Source organism: Aulonocara sp. 'chitande type north' Nkhata Bay, linkage group LG3 (genome assembly GCF_057382095.1).
Source record: "Aulonocara sp. 'chitande type north' Nkhata Bay isolate Kocher_YH1m ecotype deep benthic linkage group LG3, A_spYH_male_GT1.1, whole genome shotgun sequence".
Taxonomy (NCBI): Eukaryota; Metazoa; Chordata; class Actinopteri; order Cichliformes; family Cichlidae; genus Aulonocara; species Aulonocara sp. 'chitande type north' Nkhata Bay.
Window position 1 is genome coordinate 35,000,701 of NC_141346.1, and position 16,111 is coordinate 35,016,811.

General features: G+C 39.5%; 2 protein-coding genes across 4 annotated transcripts in view; both read right to left on the reverse strand.

The window, feature by feature from the left end:
• Window positions 1-138: 138 nt before the first annotated feature.
• On the reverse strand, window positions 139-6,338 carry LOC147335321 (E3 ubiquitin/ISG15 ligase TRIM25-like). The gene is made up of 7 exons (XM_086278144.1): window positions 5,187-6,338; window positions 4,552-4,911; window positions 4,301-4,396; window positions 3,600-3,833; window positions 3,247-3,394; window positions 3,083-3,142; window positions 139-2,985 (listed from the first exon to the last, which is right to left on the reverse strand). The coding sequence occupies exons 1-7, from the start codon at window positions 5,436-5,438 to the stop codon at window positions 2,456-2,458; spliced, it is 1,680 nt and encodes a 559-aa protein (XP_086134270.1). The 5' UTR covers window positions 5,439-6,338; the 3' UTR covers window positions 139-2,455.
• Window positions 6,339-6,482: 144 nt separating this feature from the next.
• The window catches only part of LOC147335322 (GTPase IMAP family member 9-like), a 36,560-nt gene continuing 26,931 nt past the window's right edge, over window positions 6,483-16,111 (reverse strand). Inside the window, exons 1-7 of one of the 3 annotated variants that reach the window (XM_086278100.1) lie at window positions 12,725-12,948; window positions 10,684-10,799; window positions 9,345-10,484; window positions 9,018-9,254; window positions 8,692-8,916; window positions 8,374-8,437; window positions 6,483-7,982 (exon numbers count right to left, since the gene is read on the reverse strand). In XM_086278100.1, the coding sequence (XP_086134226.1) occupies window positions 6,910-7,982; window positions 8,374-8,437; window positions 8,692-8,916; window positions 9,018-9,254; window positions 9,345-10,484; window positions 10,684-10,799; window positions 12,725-12,860 (2,991 nt within the window). In that variant the 5' untranslated portion in view covers window positions 12,861-12,948 and the 3' untranslated portion in view covers window positions 6,483-6,909. Of the gene's footprint in view, window positions 7,983-8,373; window positions 8,438-8,691; window positions 8,917-9,017; window positions 9,255-9,344; window positions 10,485-10,683; window positions 10,800-12,685; window positions 12,949-16,111 lie in introns of those variants that run through there. The other 2 variants (XM_086278094.1, XM_086278112.1) reach the window with 2 other exon arrangements.

The window sequence follows — 16,111 nt, forward strand, 5'->3', positions numbered from 1 at the left end:
GTTGTTCTAGATTCTTTTGTGACCTTGTAGATAAATCATCAATGCACTCTTAGAGTAATTTTGATTGGCTACAGCTGCCAATCAAGGCAAGTTCTCAGGCAAATTATAGATATGAAAATGACCAACAAAAAAGCAAACTGGGAGCAGTCAGGTATAATATTTTTTTTTCAAAAGAAAAGTGAACAGAATACAATTAACAGATTAAGAATAGTTTAGCTATCGGCAGCTGTTAAAGACAGCAAGCCAGTGATAGCTGTGACACTATGTCTATCCAAATAGATGTATGGCTATTAATTTCAGATACAGTCAGAGAGAGCGAAGCAGCAGCAGCTCCCTCCCCAATGTTGCCTAGATGTGCCTAAGGTGAGCTCATTTGATTTTTATTGAAGGTGGAACATGAACAGTTCATTACTGGCCACCATTATGAGGAAAATATAGTTCCTGTTTTAAATCAAATTCAAAAGAGAGAAAAGAAAATCAAAAGAGAGAGATATGTCTCAAGAAGGGAAAGGGGTCCCCACAGAAGCCGCTTATGTGCAGATTTTTTCTTTAACTTTAAAAAGTTAAAACTTTAGAGATAGAGATACATGTGTCAACTTAAGTAAAAGTGAAAGTGAAAAAAACAGCCTCTGAAATGTACTCCAAGTAAAAAAAAAGTAGCTCCTTAAAAGTATTTTTACCATTTGTTTTTAAGCACATGTATGTGAAACTTGTGCTATATTAATATAAAAACAAAACAATTTTAGTATACAAGAATACAAATGTTATTTAAATCTGGATTGTACTTCTAATGAAAGTGGTCAGAGTGAAGCTGTTATGTAGGAACCAAGCAGTAAAAGAAACAAAAAGATTCTGTTGTCTGATTTAAACCTCCACATCTAATCACAAAACTAGTATAGTCCAGGGTTAAAGTGCGATTCACAGGTGGGGAAACCCAACGATCTTTTAGGGTTAAACACATGTCACATACAGATCCAGTATATGATTACAAATGACAACATGACATGTAATCTTTAAGTCTGCAGTTTATCAAGCATGAATGAGCACTCCTTACGTTTAAATCTAAGCTCTCGGCTTCCTTTCCTGTCCTTTCTTTTGTTACATCTTTCTCTATCTCTGAGTAAAGTTCTCTCACACTCTTTTCTCTCCTTGTGTGGGAAGTAGTCTGGCTCAAGTGTCAAAGAAGGGTGTAAATAAGAAGAATCAGCAGACATTTTGGGTTTACAGCAGTGATGGTCCATTTGAAGTTGAAGCGCATGTGTCCAAAAAAATAACACACTCCTTCAGAAGCACTGTGTCGAGGCTTGGTTCGTTTGGCGAGAGCCACATGATGAGTGACGTCTGAACCTTCATTCAGTATATCACAGGCTCAGCACCTGATTCAGTTGTTTATAAGGGAGTTTTTCCTTCCCACTGTCACAAAAGTGCTTGCTCATATAGGGGCCATTTGATTGTTGGGTTTTTCTCTGTATCTATTATTGTAGGAGCTACTGTACAATATAAAGCACCTTGAGGCGACTTTTGTTGTGATTTGGTGCTATTTAAATGAAATTGAATTGAATTGAATAAATACAGCTAAATGGCTGTGTTAAAGTTAAAGATAGTCTTGAAAAATCACTTCGTTACCTGAAAACAAACAAAAGAAAACATTCCTAATGCTGCACGTGTTGGTTTAGCCTGGGTACATCAGACATGACCTCATCACCCCTTTGAAGTCCAGAAACTCTAGACAGGCATTTATTTGTTTATTTATTTTTTCAAAAACAAAAAAACAAAAAAAAAAACTGAAGCTTTTATCAAAACATGATTCAACACTAGAAGCTTTTCAACACAGTCCTATCTGGTGCCATCTGGCAGCCAAAAATATGCAGAGCCACTTGAATCTGTGCCATATGGCCATCACTAACATGTGGAGAATAATGTGCTTAATGTGTAAAAAGTTAATACTTATGAGACAAGTAATGAGTATTCCAACTGTTAACCCACTTTGTCACACTGTGAGATACAGCAGCTGAACCTTTAGGGTTAACACACTGCGCTAAAACAGTTTGTGTGTGTTTTGCCGACGTTTGTTGAGCTAATAGAAATGTTGCATTTGAAATTACCTACCACTTAAAAAAATACTTTCATTATATTTGCTGCTTTTCAGTAGCACTAAATATATGCTGAGGTACCACAGCCACAATTTACGAGGACCTGCACTCGTTCCGGCTTTAATCCCTGAGTATAAGACTAGAAATTACACTAGAAATATTTGTTTAAAAAAGTTGAAGCTCAAGTACAGGTATCTCTACTACTCAAGTACAGATACCTGAATATTCTACTTAAGTATAGTAACGAAGAATTTGTATTTTTATACTTCCCAACTTCATGTGCTACGCTTTTGCGATGGATGACAAAATCCTTTAGAGATGGGATCTTAAAATATTTAACATCTCTATCACTTCGAAAAGATTTACCATAACTTAACCAGCTGTGCAAATACTCCAGTATCATACCATTCATAATTTATCCCAACCCCAGGATAAAGAGGTTGGATGAATGCAGTCTGGACTTGATGGATTAGAATCATTGGGTCAGAGACACGATAAAAACACAGAGTACCTGCTTTATAATCCAGGAAGACTCCAATCTTGCAGAGACCAGAGCCGGGCACCTTGGTTTCTACATTATTGTGACAGAATAAAAAGCCATCTGCAGTGCAATCTAAACTCCAGGACTTGTCATTTTTGCCAAACTGTGACTCATCTGATGTCCGGCTGATGTTTTTATAAGCCACTGCTACAGACAGAATGCGAGCATGTCCCTCTACCTCCCAGTAACACCGGTCGGACAAACCCTCTCTGCACAGCACCTGGGGAAATTTAGTGAACCTGTCCAGATGCGCTGAAGCCTGGCCGGATGAAGGCCTCATCCTGCGATTCTCGCATATCAGGTGGAGATAACGATAGTTTGAGGTCCCATCCAGTGTGAGGGGATAAACATCTGGCAAAAAATATAGCAAGTACGATCAATATTACCACTATTTTCAACTGTAACGGACTACTATATGATTTTATAATGTTTCAAGTGAATTTCATACAACGTAAAAGCTCTTCTCTGCTGCTGGGGGCCGGAGGTAGTGAGAAGTCAACATATGAAACTGTGAAGAAACAAACTGGAGTTATTAAAAAAAAATCACTGGGTATCTATGAAGCAACTCATCCACAATGCTTTCTTTTTTCTTTTTACATTTCCAACTGTTACCTGTGGCTGAGATCATGGGCCATGTTTCTTTCAGTGACATTTCCAGTTTATCTTTGAGCTCAGACAAACACTCGGTTATGTCTTTAAAGGAGCGTTGAGGAGGAGCTCCAGGTGAGCCATCTGGAGAATCCCAGGAAGTGGAGAGATGCTGTGAAATATAAGGAGAAGACAAAAATGGTCATTTTTTTAAGCAACCCATCATAAATCTAAACGATCTCATGCAGGTCTAGAATATCTGGTGTAATGTTCATTTTGGCCATTTGGATTGAATTGTGTTCAGTTCTCTCTTTTTTTAGGCCTTTGAAATCAGGTATTTTACAGGAAAACCTTTGCTATGTTGTAAGCAGCTATACCTGCATCAGATATATGAGGTCATCTGCATCCGAAGCTTTTTCCAGTTCAGCGTATGTTCTCTTCAGCTTTGTAATCTCCTCCTTCAACTGAGACTGGTGGTCCTCCACCTGAGCGGTGGCAGTTTTTTCTTGGGCTTTAATCAGCTGCTTCACCTCACTCTGTTTTCTTTGCATGGAAGAGATGAGCTCATCGAAGATCTTGTCACAGTCGTTCAGGGAAATCAGAGCAGAGCTCTGTTGGCACATCGCAGATCTGTTTTTAGTTTAAAAGTTTGTCTTTATTCAGTTAAAACAACAACCCGACTTGATCTTTGAACCCCACAGACCGAGACAATTGTAGAGGATATGTTAAGCATTAAAAGACGCTAAGTTAACAACCACCTGTGGTGCACAAATCACACCTAAAGACAGAATGCTAAACTAAAAGTCATCAGATGAGAGGATTCATGTTTGTTGATGATGCTAATGAATTTGCAGATCAACAGCACGTCTCTCAAAGTAAAGGTAAAAAGAGCAAATCAAAAACAAATGCTGAGAGCAGTGCTTGTTTGTGCCCTCAAGTGGGTAAAAATCTTATTGCAAGTTTGATCAGAGCTAAATACTGAGACTATGTTAACACACTAAAGCTCATTTCAGCAACTATCTCATTCACCCAGCAGTTGAATGCACATATCAGATCTGAAAACATCGCTTTTCCACACCTTGAGACTCTCCTCAGCTTGGCTCAGTTCTTTCAGCTTCTTCTCTTTCTTTTCGACTTTGTCCTGGATTTTCCTTTGATTTAAAGCCAGCTGATTCTGCAAGAAGGCACGGTTGCATCCAGTGAGTCATTTAAATATTAGTAATCAGTAATGTAATTAATGAGTACGTCTGATGGCCACGTGTCGTTTGGGAGCACAGAAACATTTGGACTTTGAAAGGTAGCATTATGTGCTCGACTCCTTGCCCACACCTTTGCCTTATCCTTGAGTGCTGAAGCGGAAACACATCCGTGGCCCTTGTGCTCATCCACTGTGCACAAAGAGCAAACAAGCTGCTCATCTTGCTCACAGTAGAGCTCCTTTAACTTGCTGTGCTTCGTGCACATTTTCTCCTGTATTGACACTGTAGCTGCCACCAGCTCGTGCTTCTTCAACACAGCAACACTGTAGTGAGGCTCGAGGTGAGTGGGACAGTAAGATGCCAAGCAGGTCAAACATGACATGGTGGCTTTGATTCTGATCCCACAGCAAAAGTCACAGGCAACATCTGTTGGGCTGGCATAGACCAGAGAAGGACATGTTGACTTTGTGCTCTTTAGCTTATTCACAACCTAGACAGAAAGACAGAAACTGTTAGGATGTGCTGTAAATAGAAATAGAATGTTTTTGAGGCTGGCTTCATAAGGAAGTGTGTTCACATAAAAATGGTTAAACTCTGGAGTTCAAATAAATATGTTGGTACAAACTGGTACAAAACCAGTTCCACTTGTTTAATTATTTACACAATTACAGGAAAAAGGGGGGGATGATTTCTTATGTAACAATACGACTAATACGTTATCTGTGAACTACAGAGTCTGTGCTAAGTTCATTTCTGTCCCCTCACCTCAGCCAGCATGTTGTTCCTCCTGAGAACAGGCCGATGGCTGAATGTCTCCCTGCACTGAGGACAGCTGTATTCACCCTTCTCCTCCTCTCCATCCCAGCAATGCTCAATGCAGCTTTTACAATAACTGTGTCCACAATAAATGGTGACGGGTTCTTTCAGAAGATCCAAACACACTGAACAGGAAAACTGAATGCAGTCCAGGTCAACTCCATGTGGCTCATCTTGCTGACTTTGCTGCTTGCTAGCCATTTTAGTTGCGGTATTATTAAGAAACAGAACTGGACTGTCCCTGAGTTGACATATCTCTGAAGATCTTGGCAAAGAAAGCAGCAACTGTCTGCTTTCAGCAGAAGTGGAGAAGTGGAAACAGGTCAAGTGTTGAAGTGCAGTCAATGTCCACCCACTTTAATTGTCGTCACATTTGCGTTAATGATTCATTTTAAAGGGGAAGATAGAACAAATCAGTTTATCAGTCATAGAGACTAGCGAGCATACAGAGTCTATAATTCACTGCTGCATTTGCATCTTTCAGAGTCTGAGGAATGCTCTTGGGGAAGAATAACAAGGCTTACATTGTAGTTTTACACTGTAGTACTGTTTGTTGCCTTGTTTGTATTGTCCATTCATTGTTGTGTCATCTCCTACACATTACTATTAACCACAAAGTAACCTTAAAATAACCAAGAATCAACTGCATGTTTTTAAAACATGTGTAACAAGAAAATGCAAAAAATGCAAACTCACTCTTTTTTTTTTCTCAAGTTCACAAAGGAGTCGTTCTAAAGACTGACGGTTGCCAAGTCTGTAAGGGTGAAAAAAGCTAGCAAAACAGATTTGGAGAAAAACTAAATCTGCAATGAGATTAAATGCTGGTAGATTAAGCTAAAAATACAATAAAACAATGTAAATGCGGGATGACCCAAACTGTACATCCAGGACAGATTTGCTCATTAATAAAATAAGGTAACTATCCAAGTCTTGCACAGTAAATATATGGACTACGAGTACAAACCACAAACATCCAACATTTCATGTAGTACTAACACACTGCTCTTGCCTTTCTTTACTCTTAAGATCCAGAACTTGACCTCTCACCGCCTTGTGGGTGTTTCACATATGCAAACATACTTAATAGACCTTCTTATTGCTGGTAGTGGCATCTCATGACACACATACATTTCTTTGCTAGAGTTCCCCCCATTGATCAGAGCATGTAAGTGCAGTATGACAATCCTGCCTAAAAGCAGTATTCTCAAAATGAAAGAAGAACTGGAAAAAATGGAAAACTCCCCAGAAATTAGTTTTTTTTATTGCTTAAAAGCAACAGGGACAAAACAGGGTCAACAATATCTTAGAAATATGTAACATGACTAAATATTCCATGACAAGTTAACAAAACCAACTCCCACCACAGTTTTTTGACTTACTTGTTGACTTGTTTGTCTGTGATGCTTCTCGGTCTGAGACATTCGTCCACAGGAAAAAAAATATGACTACAATGCATTAAGGCCCTCAGAAGATTATGCAAAAAGTCCACAAAAAAGGTAACTGCTAGATAAGTATTCAACAATTTGCCAACAAACCTGATTCCAAATAATTTAACATGTTCTCTTCGATGTATGTAGTATTATTATGCAGTTATTATGTGAAGTGTAAGAACATCAAGAAATAATAAGATGCTTTTTTCCCTTCCACTACCTGGATGATAATTATAGAAATCTCACTTAAACCTGATAAGAGACTTTCCTTTCTCCACTATAGCCTCACACGCTCTCTGTGCAGCTTCTGATGGGGACTTAGCATCATTAGCTGCTTCATTTCCAATGAAGCCACCAAATACTCCTCCTGCTGCTGCTACTGCCACACAAGCTGCTCCAGCAACTCCTACAGCTGCTTCTCCTGCTGCTGCTGACGACACTCCCATTAATGCTGGAGCCTTTTTTACAGCGTTCATTAACATTACGTTATTCATGGCTGTGACAGCTAATCCAACCATTGCTGCTACACCAAAAAAAGCACCGAGCAAAGCTCCTGTTGCAATCCCTGTCAGTTTGGTCAGAAACCTGTTGCACACATCAGATTTAGCCTGGTTTCTGATCTCTTCTGCAGTTTTATCTGGCATTGAGTACGAAATGTGCTCGACCCGTTTCTGTATTGCCGTCTCCACATGTTGCAGCATTTTATTTGTGTAGTAACCTCCGTTTTTTTCCACCACCATATTTTCTATTGTTTTCAGCAACTCCTCCAGCTGGAACTGGTTGCTCCTGTAGTTGTTTGGCTGGTTGTTGTTCCAGTGTTTGTTATCAAAGACGTGACACCGACCACCACACTTTGACACCAGATCACTCAGATTTTTGTTCTGACTGACAAAATCTTCAATTTTCATCTTTTTGTCGAGCTGGTCACCGTGAGTGAAAACAACGACAGCATATTTTAGAGCTTCATCTGAGAAATACTGAACTATCTTAGTGATGACAGCCTGCTCGTGCTCTGTGAATTTACCCACTTGAAGCACAATGAGAAAAGCATGAGGCCCAGGAGCACACTCTGTCATACAGCTCATTATCTCAGGCTTCAGATCTTCCTCAGACCTTCCTGTGTCAAAGAAACCAGGGGTGTCGATCAGAGTGATGCTTCTTCCACTGACTGTTTTGGTTTCTGTTTGGCATTTCACTGTTCCAGAGTTTGGAGAGTCATAAAAGGTAAAGTGCTCCTCTCCAAGAATGGTGTTACCCAGGTGACTTTTCCCAGATCCAGTTTTTCCCAGCAGGACCAACCTCATCGTTGTTGACTCTACAGGAGAAAGTTGACTCTGTTAAGTACATTTGTCTCTCTCTTGTTTTTTTTCTCTTTTTTTTTTTTGCTGCTGCAAAGAGAGACGTTTCTTTGTGGTTTGAGGTTTTGAACAGAAAGCAGTAGATAGTTTATAGTTTTACTTACAAAAAACACACTTCTAAATGAAAAACTAGTGTTAGAGCCAAAGGGGTTTACTGGAAGAAGTATCTGGTAATTAATAAAAGGAAATCATTAGGAAGGATAATGAAATATTGGACTGTCTGAATAATCCACTCCATTAAGAGTTTGAGCTATTGCCCTCAGGCTGTTAATTTGGTAAATTTACATGCATTACTCCAGCACTTTGGGTATTATTATTTTTCATTCTTTCTCAGTATTCTATACTCACCTAGATCGTGGACCTTTTGGTGAACATGTTGAGTGAAATTGTCATTTTGGAAAACATCAAATGCCTGCAAAGACAACAAAGTATCAACATCAATAGCAATCCTTGTAAAAACTCATCAGATGGAAATGCAGATGAAAAAAGTAATTATTATTATCTTGTGTAGTTCATGTAATAGAGTGAAGAAAAAACGATTCATTACAAAGTAAAATGAAACAAATATTGATATGGAACGTAACTTTACTTTTCCAAAGTGTTTTTCAACACTCAGCACACTAATGGTTAAGAGCCAATATTTAAGGAAAAGTGCTTTGTCATTACCTTGTGTGAGTCCTCGTCATCGGGGTGAATGACGATGCGGATCAGGAGTGGTGTGATGCCCACCTGCTCCTCTTCAAATACATGAACTTCCTCCTTTAAAGCCCTCACCACCTCACTGACAGGAAACTGCAGGGCCATCCCAGCACCGAGGACGGGAAGAGCAACAGATCTGAATCTTTTCTTCGCACAAGAAGATAGGATTGTGTTGATGCCCATTCGAAGAACCTATAACACATAACAATGCTGCATTATGACAAATGGCTTCATTAAAAAATGTCCTCACAAACAGACAGAATAATAAAATCCCACCTCTCCCACTATCTCACCTGGACTGCAACTCCGTCTGGGTCACCATCCCAGGGAACAAGATTGAGGAAGAAGACTGCATTAGACTGAAGTCCAGGTAAGCCCTCCAGCAGTACTGAGTCACCAGGCATTGTTTCATCTTCTGCTTCCTTTCTAAACCTTGTGGTCAGCTGTGGTCCAGCTACTTCAAACAAAGCATTTCCAACACAGGTAGAGAGAGGATCATGGCCAACCATAGGAGACACCACAGCATCCACCTAGGAGAAGAGCAGGAGATTTGCAGGAGATTTAGAAAATGTGTTTTATTGCAAGGTGTTGTTTATTTTAATTACAGCAGTGTTTCTCACCTGTTGGCTCTCGATCGATCCCTGAATAACCTCCATGTGGACTCTGCCTCCAGGAGCTCTGGCAGTGGCTCCTCTTGCTGTATCTTCATCAGGTGCATCTATCCCTTGGAGAAGCCTGTCACATGCTTCCTGCATGGCCCTCACCGCCTCCTCTCTGTTATCAATCAGGATGATTTTGCTCACACTTCGACCTCCCACACTGCCAAAGTCCTTCACAGCAGCAACAGTTGCCTCAGTGCACACAGTGAGAGGAACCCCAGAGACACCTGAGCTGATACAAGGAATGGCTATGGACTGAAACTCCATTATTTCTGATAAATTTAAAGCACAATGCACAGTTTTCTCCAGTAACATCTTATCTCTGTCACTTGCTTTTCCACCTACAGGCCCAACTGCATGAAGCAGTTTCTTGCACTTTAAGTTACCCCCTGTGGTCACTACTGTTTCTCCTATGGGAATTTTCCCCAAACACTTCACTAATTCATCACTCTCTCTCTGTATTTCAGGACCACCAGCTCGACTCAGTGCAGCAGCAACACCTGCAGAGTGCTCCAAGTCCTGATTGGCTGCATTAACCAGAGCATCAGCGTGTTGCTTGGTGATGTCACCCTGACACACAAACACCTGGAGCCCATCACAAAGGCTGTAGCTAGCAATGGTTGTGCTTTCCTCTCTTAAACTCAGAGATGCCATATTGTCACGTAAACTTGAAGACTGCTCGATGTCTAACAACCTGGCATGAACCAGAGACAGTTCTCCAACAACAACAGCCATCCCAGACTCATCTGTGTACACCTTCACCTCACCTGCAGTCTGACAAGAGCTGCTGGACTGAACCAAAGCTTCAACTTTGTCAGGGTTGACCTCATAATGGCAAAAGTAGCCACCAAAGAGAGCGTCTACCTCAGCTTTCCAATCACTAACTTCATCTGCAGCACCAGGTTGAGCTCGCCTCCTGACTAAAACTCTCCCCTCCTCACAGTAAAGATCAGCAGAGCAGGCTAAACAGGCAAGCATGTTCTCAAGTTCTTGCTGAGCATGTGGACATTCTTTCAGGTAACGAAGGAGATAATTATCAACGTGTAGTTCATACTCTTCATCACTTGGTGGAAGAGACGAGGCAGCAATGTTCTCAGGAGTCTGTGATTGGGAAGAAATGCAAATGAGAGGAGGTATCAATCGGCAACAAAGACCACCTTACCACCTTATATATATATATGTGTATATATAAATTGATGATTTGATGATGTGTGTGTGTGTTGTGTGTGTTCCTATAGTTATAAATTTATTAGCTATTCCACATTTAAAAACCTTGATTAAATTAATATACAAAATGTACCGCTACTGTAGCAGTGGGGATGGTGTAAGTTTCCAGACTTTCTCGGACTGTGATCACCAAATGACGATCTCCAAGCTCCAAAACATGCTCTGATCTTTTAAGGACTCGCTGCTGATCTGTAGACAGACATCTGGAGTTATACAGTGGATTTGTTTTACATTTAAATTATATATATAGTAAATTATTTTCTTTAAAGCCTCCTTCCTTTTATTCTTTACATCTCATGCCTGTCATATGTTACAAATGCCTTTCAACAACTTGCCCTTGGATTTATTGCCGATTTTACTTGACCTGGGATAGTTGTAACATGGGTCAGTTGTAACACTTCCAATTTCTCCAATCAGGGCTAAGTTTCAAATGATGTGACTCATCCTGTGCATGCCCAATTCAGTTCTGCTATCACATGTGAAAAATCAGCACATTTTGTCAAACACAGACAATTTAACATGAAAAAAAGTAATTTGTATGCCAAAAAGTAAGTTTTTCTACTTTATTTCAATTTCTAATAGCATTATCTGCTTTGCAGTTAAACTCATCAAATTTAAATTATGTTATTTGTATGTCTATGGGGATATATTCTGTGTAGGTCTATAGAGCTAATGTTTTAGCCGTTGGCTGTAATGTTAGCTAGTTCATGGCTATAGGAGTCTGGGTCAGTTGTAACAGCAACAGTCTGGGTTAGTTGTAACAATAATGCAGATTTTACAACTTACCACACTTTTACTTTAACTTATATTAAACAAGTTGGGGCAACGACATCAGCAGAGAGAGGTTCACTGGTCGCTTTTGTATATGTGGTTAATGCCATTGGCAACACAATTACTTCACTGTTTGTGTTCCCACACATACATTATGCAGACCACTGTGTCAGAGATGGACCAGTAGGAAGTACTGGTAGTGGAAATAAATCAGGATGGGTGCAAGAAACAGATTTCCTCATCTTTCTGAAGCACTTTGCAAACCACACCAAGGTAAGCCATGAAAAAAAGTAATGGAATTGCGATGCTGGTGAACAACTACATTTTTTCAGCTTCATTGTTATGTTCAAAATTGGTGCAAGAGCTGTAGGTTATAATGCCCACTGAGCCAATGAGGCCAAACTCAAGGAAGACCAACCAAAATTAATGAAATATTCAGTTGCAGAAAATTCCATAATTTGTCTTTTTTGGGGGGTTGGAATATGTTCAAAAGCTAGATTTCTGCATTCTGTCACACACACACACAGCTACATAAATGGCTCTAAGTGCATTCATGTGTTGAATAAACAAAGATTACATGTTAATGTTTTGTTAGTACCCTTATTTCATTGTGTTACATTTCACCCCAGGATATGTTACAACTCACCCAGACTACGGGGTTAATTGTAACATTTCACTCTTCGTGTTTGAGGCCACACCATGCAATGGGTAATTGTGCTGCAGAGAAAATAGCTGCACTATTTAATAGCAGAGACATGTAAATACTTTGCATTACATTTTGAATCCACCACCTTAAAAGAGCTCCAATTTACAGACAGAAATGTCAAAAATGTTACAACTATCTTCGGTCTCCCCTACTTGCTGATTTTACTACCTCTGTCAACCCACATTTGTTCCACTGATGCAACAAAAACTGCATTTGTACTTGAGTGTACTGCAATATTCCAGTCTTCTCCTTAACAGCTCATCCATAGAGAAGAAGATACCACCAGTTACATAATAACTGGTCGTTTCAGTTCTGTCGCACAGCCTTAACTGAATGGTTAACTTTCACTTTCGATAGACCCTTATAGACTCTTCCTGTTCAGGTTTTCTTTCATGCAGCTCATCATTAAGTTTTCCCTCAATATTTTAAACCTCGTTGTTCTGACTGTTTTTTAGCAAATCTTAGCAAAAAGAAAATAATAAACAAATAATTACGACTGGCCGTTTGCATACTTCGACAACTATATGACGTCTCGTGAAAAAGCATACGAAATATATTTAAATATATGTACCCATATTAAAATTAATGATTTACCTACCCCTTTCATATCTGAAAGCAATACCATAGACGTCCTCACCCAGTCTTATCAGTGGGCCGCAGTCTCCTCCGCCCGAGATGGCGCAACGGAAATATGTTTCTATTCCTTTTATATGCTCTTCGCGGAGACCGTAGCACTCAAAGAAAATCGGGTAATGGTACATATCACCCATCATCCCGCTGTAACTAAAGTTATGTAGAGCGTGTAGCAGGCATCAGATCTACAGCTGATCCTGAGAGATGAGTTGTGCCGTTATGACACGGGCGCAAAATGAGTGCTGGTACGTCACGGGGGCCACGTGACCCAACAACTGCATCAAATTCGTGATAAATTTAGAACAGCAGCAAGTAAACAGCTCCAGGGCACATCACTGGACTGAATGCGTAGCCTTTGGCAAGCAGTGGAAGTTATAATAAACCCTTTAAGCCTTCTTAAACTTCACTTTGATTTCCCTTCTTCAAGCCTATTCACTTTTTTTCCTTAAGAGAAACAACTGTTTGAAGGTCAGATGCCCTACACTGTGTTGTTTCTCTGCCTTGTACAGCTGCGCAAACCTTCACCAACCAGCTCAATCTCTGCGCAGTATTTACTTTTAAAGAAATGGTATTGTGGTTTTGCACACATTCATTTTCGTTTCTTTGTGATTTTAAAAGATACTTTAAAAACTTTGTAATGCAGTAAAAACAAGAGCAAAAGTGCATGCTTTTGTTATTTCATTTGAGTATAATTCTGTTATTTCTATGAATTTTTATTTGTGAATATAGTTCACGTGGGGCATTCCTTTATATCAATAAAATGTTTTCCTTAAATGTTTAGTAACGAAGCTTATGGGTAAGTTCAGTAAGGAAGATGAAACCTCTAACATCTGTCTGCTCTCAGGTGTAGCCTGCTAAATCTAAGCTTCACATCACTTCCTCTTCCCCACACTGTCAAGCTGTTTGCAATAACACTGGTCTAGTCCAATCATCTTTTTCCTGGCCTTCTTCAGGTCAGTCAGCATTCACGCAGCATACTTTAAATCTCACTGGAGCTCTGTCATTCTCCTTTGCAAACGCCTTCATGCATCCCACCTCCTCCCATCACCACCTTTTATCACTCAGGCTCCATTTACATCTCCATCTTTATCTCCACCACCAGCGTCTAGACTCCAGGGTGCCCTGCTGTAATCTCTATCACCGCTGGGATTCCTTTCCTTCGAGACGGGCCATTGAATTCTAACCGCCAAATACCTCTATCTAAATTCTGTACATCAATAAATCATGTCCATTTCTTTCTAATAATCTCTCCTTCTTGAAATAAAATGAGTTATTTGTAAATAAGTGGACATGAATAACTCGAGCTTGTTATATAATGTTATAGCATGTTTTTAACTGCCTCATTCTCTTTATTTTTACAGCTGCAACACATTTTGGGGTCAACTTGAAAGAAAGGCATGTGAGAAATGTAAAACTGATGTCAGAGGTCAAATGTGACCTCCAAATTATAATTTGATATTTAAAATCCTCATATATCGTTATCATTTCCCTAATGTTTTGTGGAAGGTGGACCTTATTTGACTTTGAAGAAGAGGTCCGAGATCCAAAGTAATGTGATATTTACAACCCCCATTACCTGTATGCCCATGTGTTGTTAAACAATGGCAGTAATAAACTCACTTTGACCAGATCAGTCTATTGACTCTGAAGAAGAGGTCTAACATCACATGTGACATATTTTAGATCTTTGTATAGTGCTTTTGATATGTTAACAATACACACCACATATAGTTACATAGTTTTTAATTTGTAACAATTTTGGTTAAGTTTCCAACAATAAATCCTTAAGATGGCTTTGGAGACTGGGCCGGAAGTCTAATTTTAATGGTTACCATGACCCCCCATACTACACTTAAGTAAACTTTTTATTCATCTACAAACTTTGGACGCTTGTATTGAGATGCAGCATGAATGCATGAGTAAAACCACAGTTATACTAAGTAAACACCAACACAAACCAGCCATGAAGCTTATCAGCAGCTCCCTGAACCAACAACATTTATGAAAGCACACATGTAAAGTGACAAATGACTCTATATCAAAAACAAGGATCAGACTAATCTGAGAAAGGACAGGAGTTCATGTTCTCATACTGGCAAGCATTCACCCTGCTAGTCTTTGGCAGCCACACCAACACAGCAGATCTGTTGGCTACAGTCTGCTGGCTGTCCCCTATTTTTGGATATGGTAAAGTGACTGGATTCATCTGTAGCCATTCAGAATTAGGAAAGTAAGTTGTGTGTGTTCCAGTGTGTACTATAGTATGGATATCTGATAAGATTTATTTCACCCAATTAATTTTTGCAATCTCCATCAAATCCATATATTATGAAATATTAATCACAATATGGTCTTTAAATGTTCTACCATAAGTTTGATGCCCAAAGAAAAAAAAAAGAGCTATATTTATTAACTTATTTTATCAGGCAAACTGTTGAACTGTGCTAAGAATATGTGGCTCATAGCAACTGATGAACAGCCTCAGAACAGCCACTTTAAGCACACGTTCCACAAATTTAACACTCGAGGATCAACAGCCTGGCGACCACAGTGGTGCATGTAACAGCTAAAATAAATACATCAATCAGCAGTTAAAAAAACACAAAGTGAACTGAAACACTGAAGCCTGAGGCACAGCTGAAAATTACATGTAAATACAAGAATAGAAACAAGCTCACCAAATCAACTTTAACAGTGGCACTCACAGATTGAACTGTTGCACTATCACTAAACTACCTGCATATATTAACACTTTAAAGCTGTTATTCAATGTGGTAAATATGACAAAGATGATATAATTTCTTCACTCTGGCATAACACCAAGAATCACCTTCCTTCAGCTGAAGGCAAGTATAGAGAGACTAAGTGAACAGGTGTCGCTTATAACCAAGCTGTTGAAGAGTCAGTGTTCATGCTGCATTCACACACTTATCAGGGGAACTCCAGAAAGAATTTTCCACCGCACTTGGAAGATATAAAGCTTCCACTTTTTAAGCCATCATAAACACAGCTTTTAAGTTTCTTCAGTTTCTTCTAGTTTTAGTACATTAAAACCTCATTACCAGTACAAAGGTTACAGTAGATTACCAAAAGGACAGAAAGGACAGCTGCATGCTGTCAATACTAAGAATATGGAAAGCATGAATAATAAATAAGTGTGTGCTTGGCCTCACCTATATTTACGGGAAAGAACTAATAGCCTGAGTGGTATCTAGTTCCTCAATCTTGCACAGTTTGCATAACACTGTCATGCAACGGTGTAACAGAAATTGAACTTGACCGTAAACAGGAACAAATAGAGGCAAAAATTGCACTTCATGGCAGCATTTTTATAAACCTTCAAAATCATGTACTGGCACCAAGTGGCCCTAAAGATTGTCGACAGCTCTCT

Coding starts and splice junctions, on each gene's coding strand:
- LOC147335321 (XM_086278144.1), bottom strand. CDS start 5,438: ATGGCTAGCAAGCAGCAAAGTCAGCAAGATGAGCCACATGGAGTTGAC. Junction 4,912..5,186: donor GGAACAACATGCTGGCTGAG/GTGAGGGGACAG, acceptor CTTTCTGTCTAG/GTTGTGAATAAGCTAAAGAG. Junction 2,986..3,082: donor CAGAGAAGAGCTTTTACGTT/GTATGAAATTCA, acceptor ATTTTTTGCCAG/ATGTTTATCCCCTCACACTG.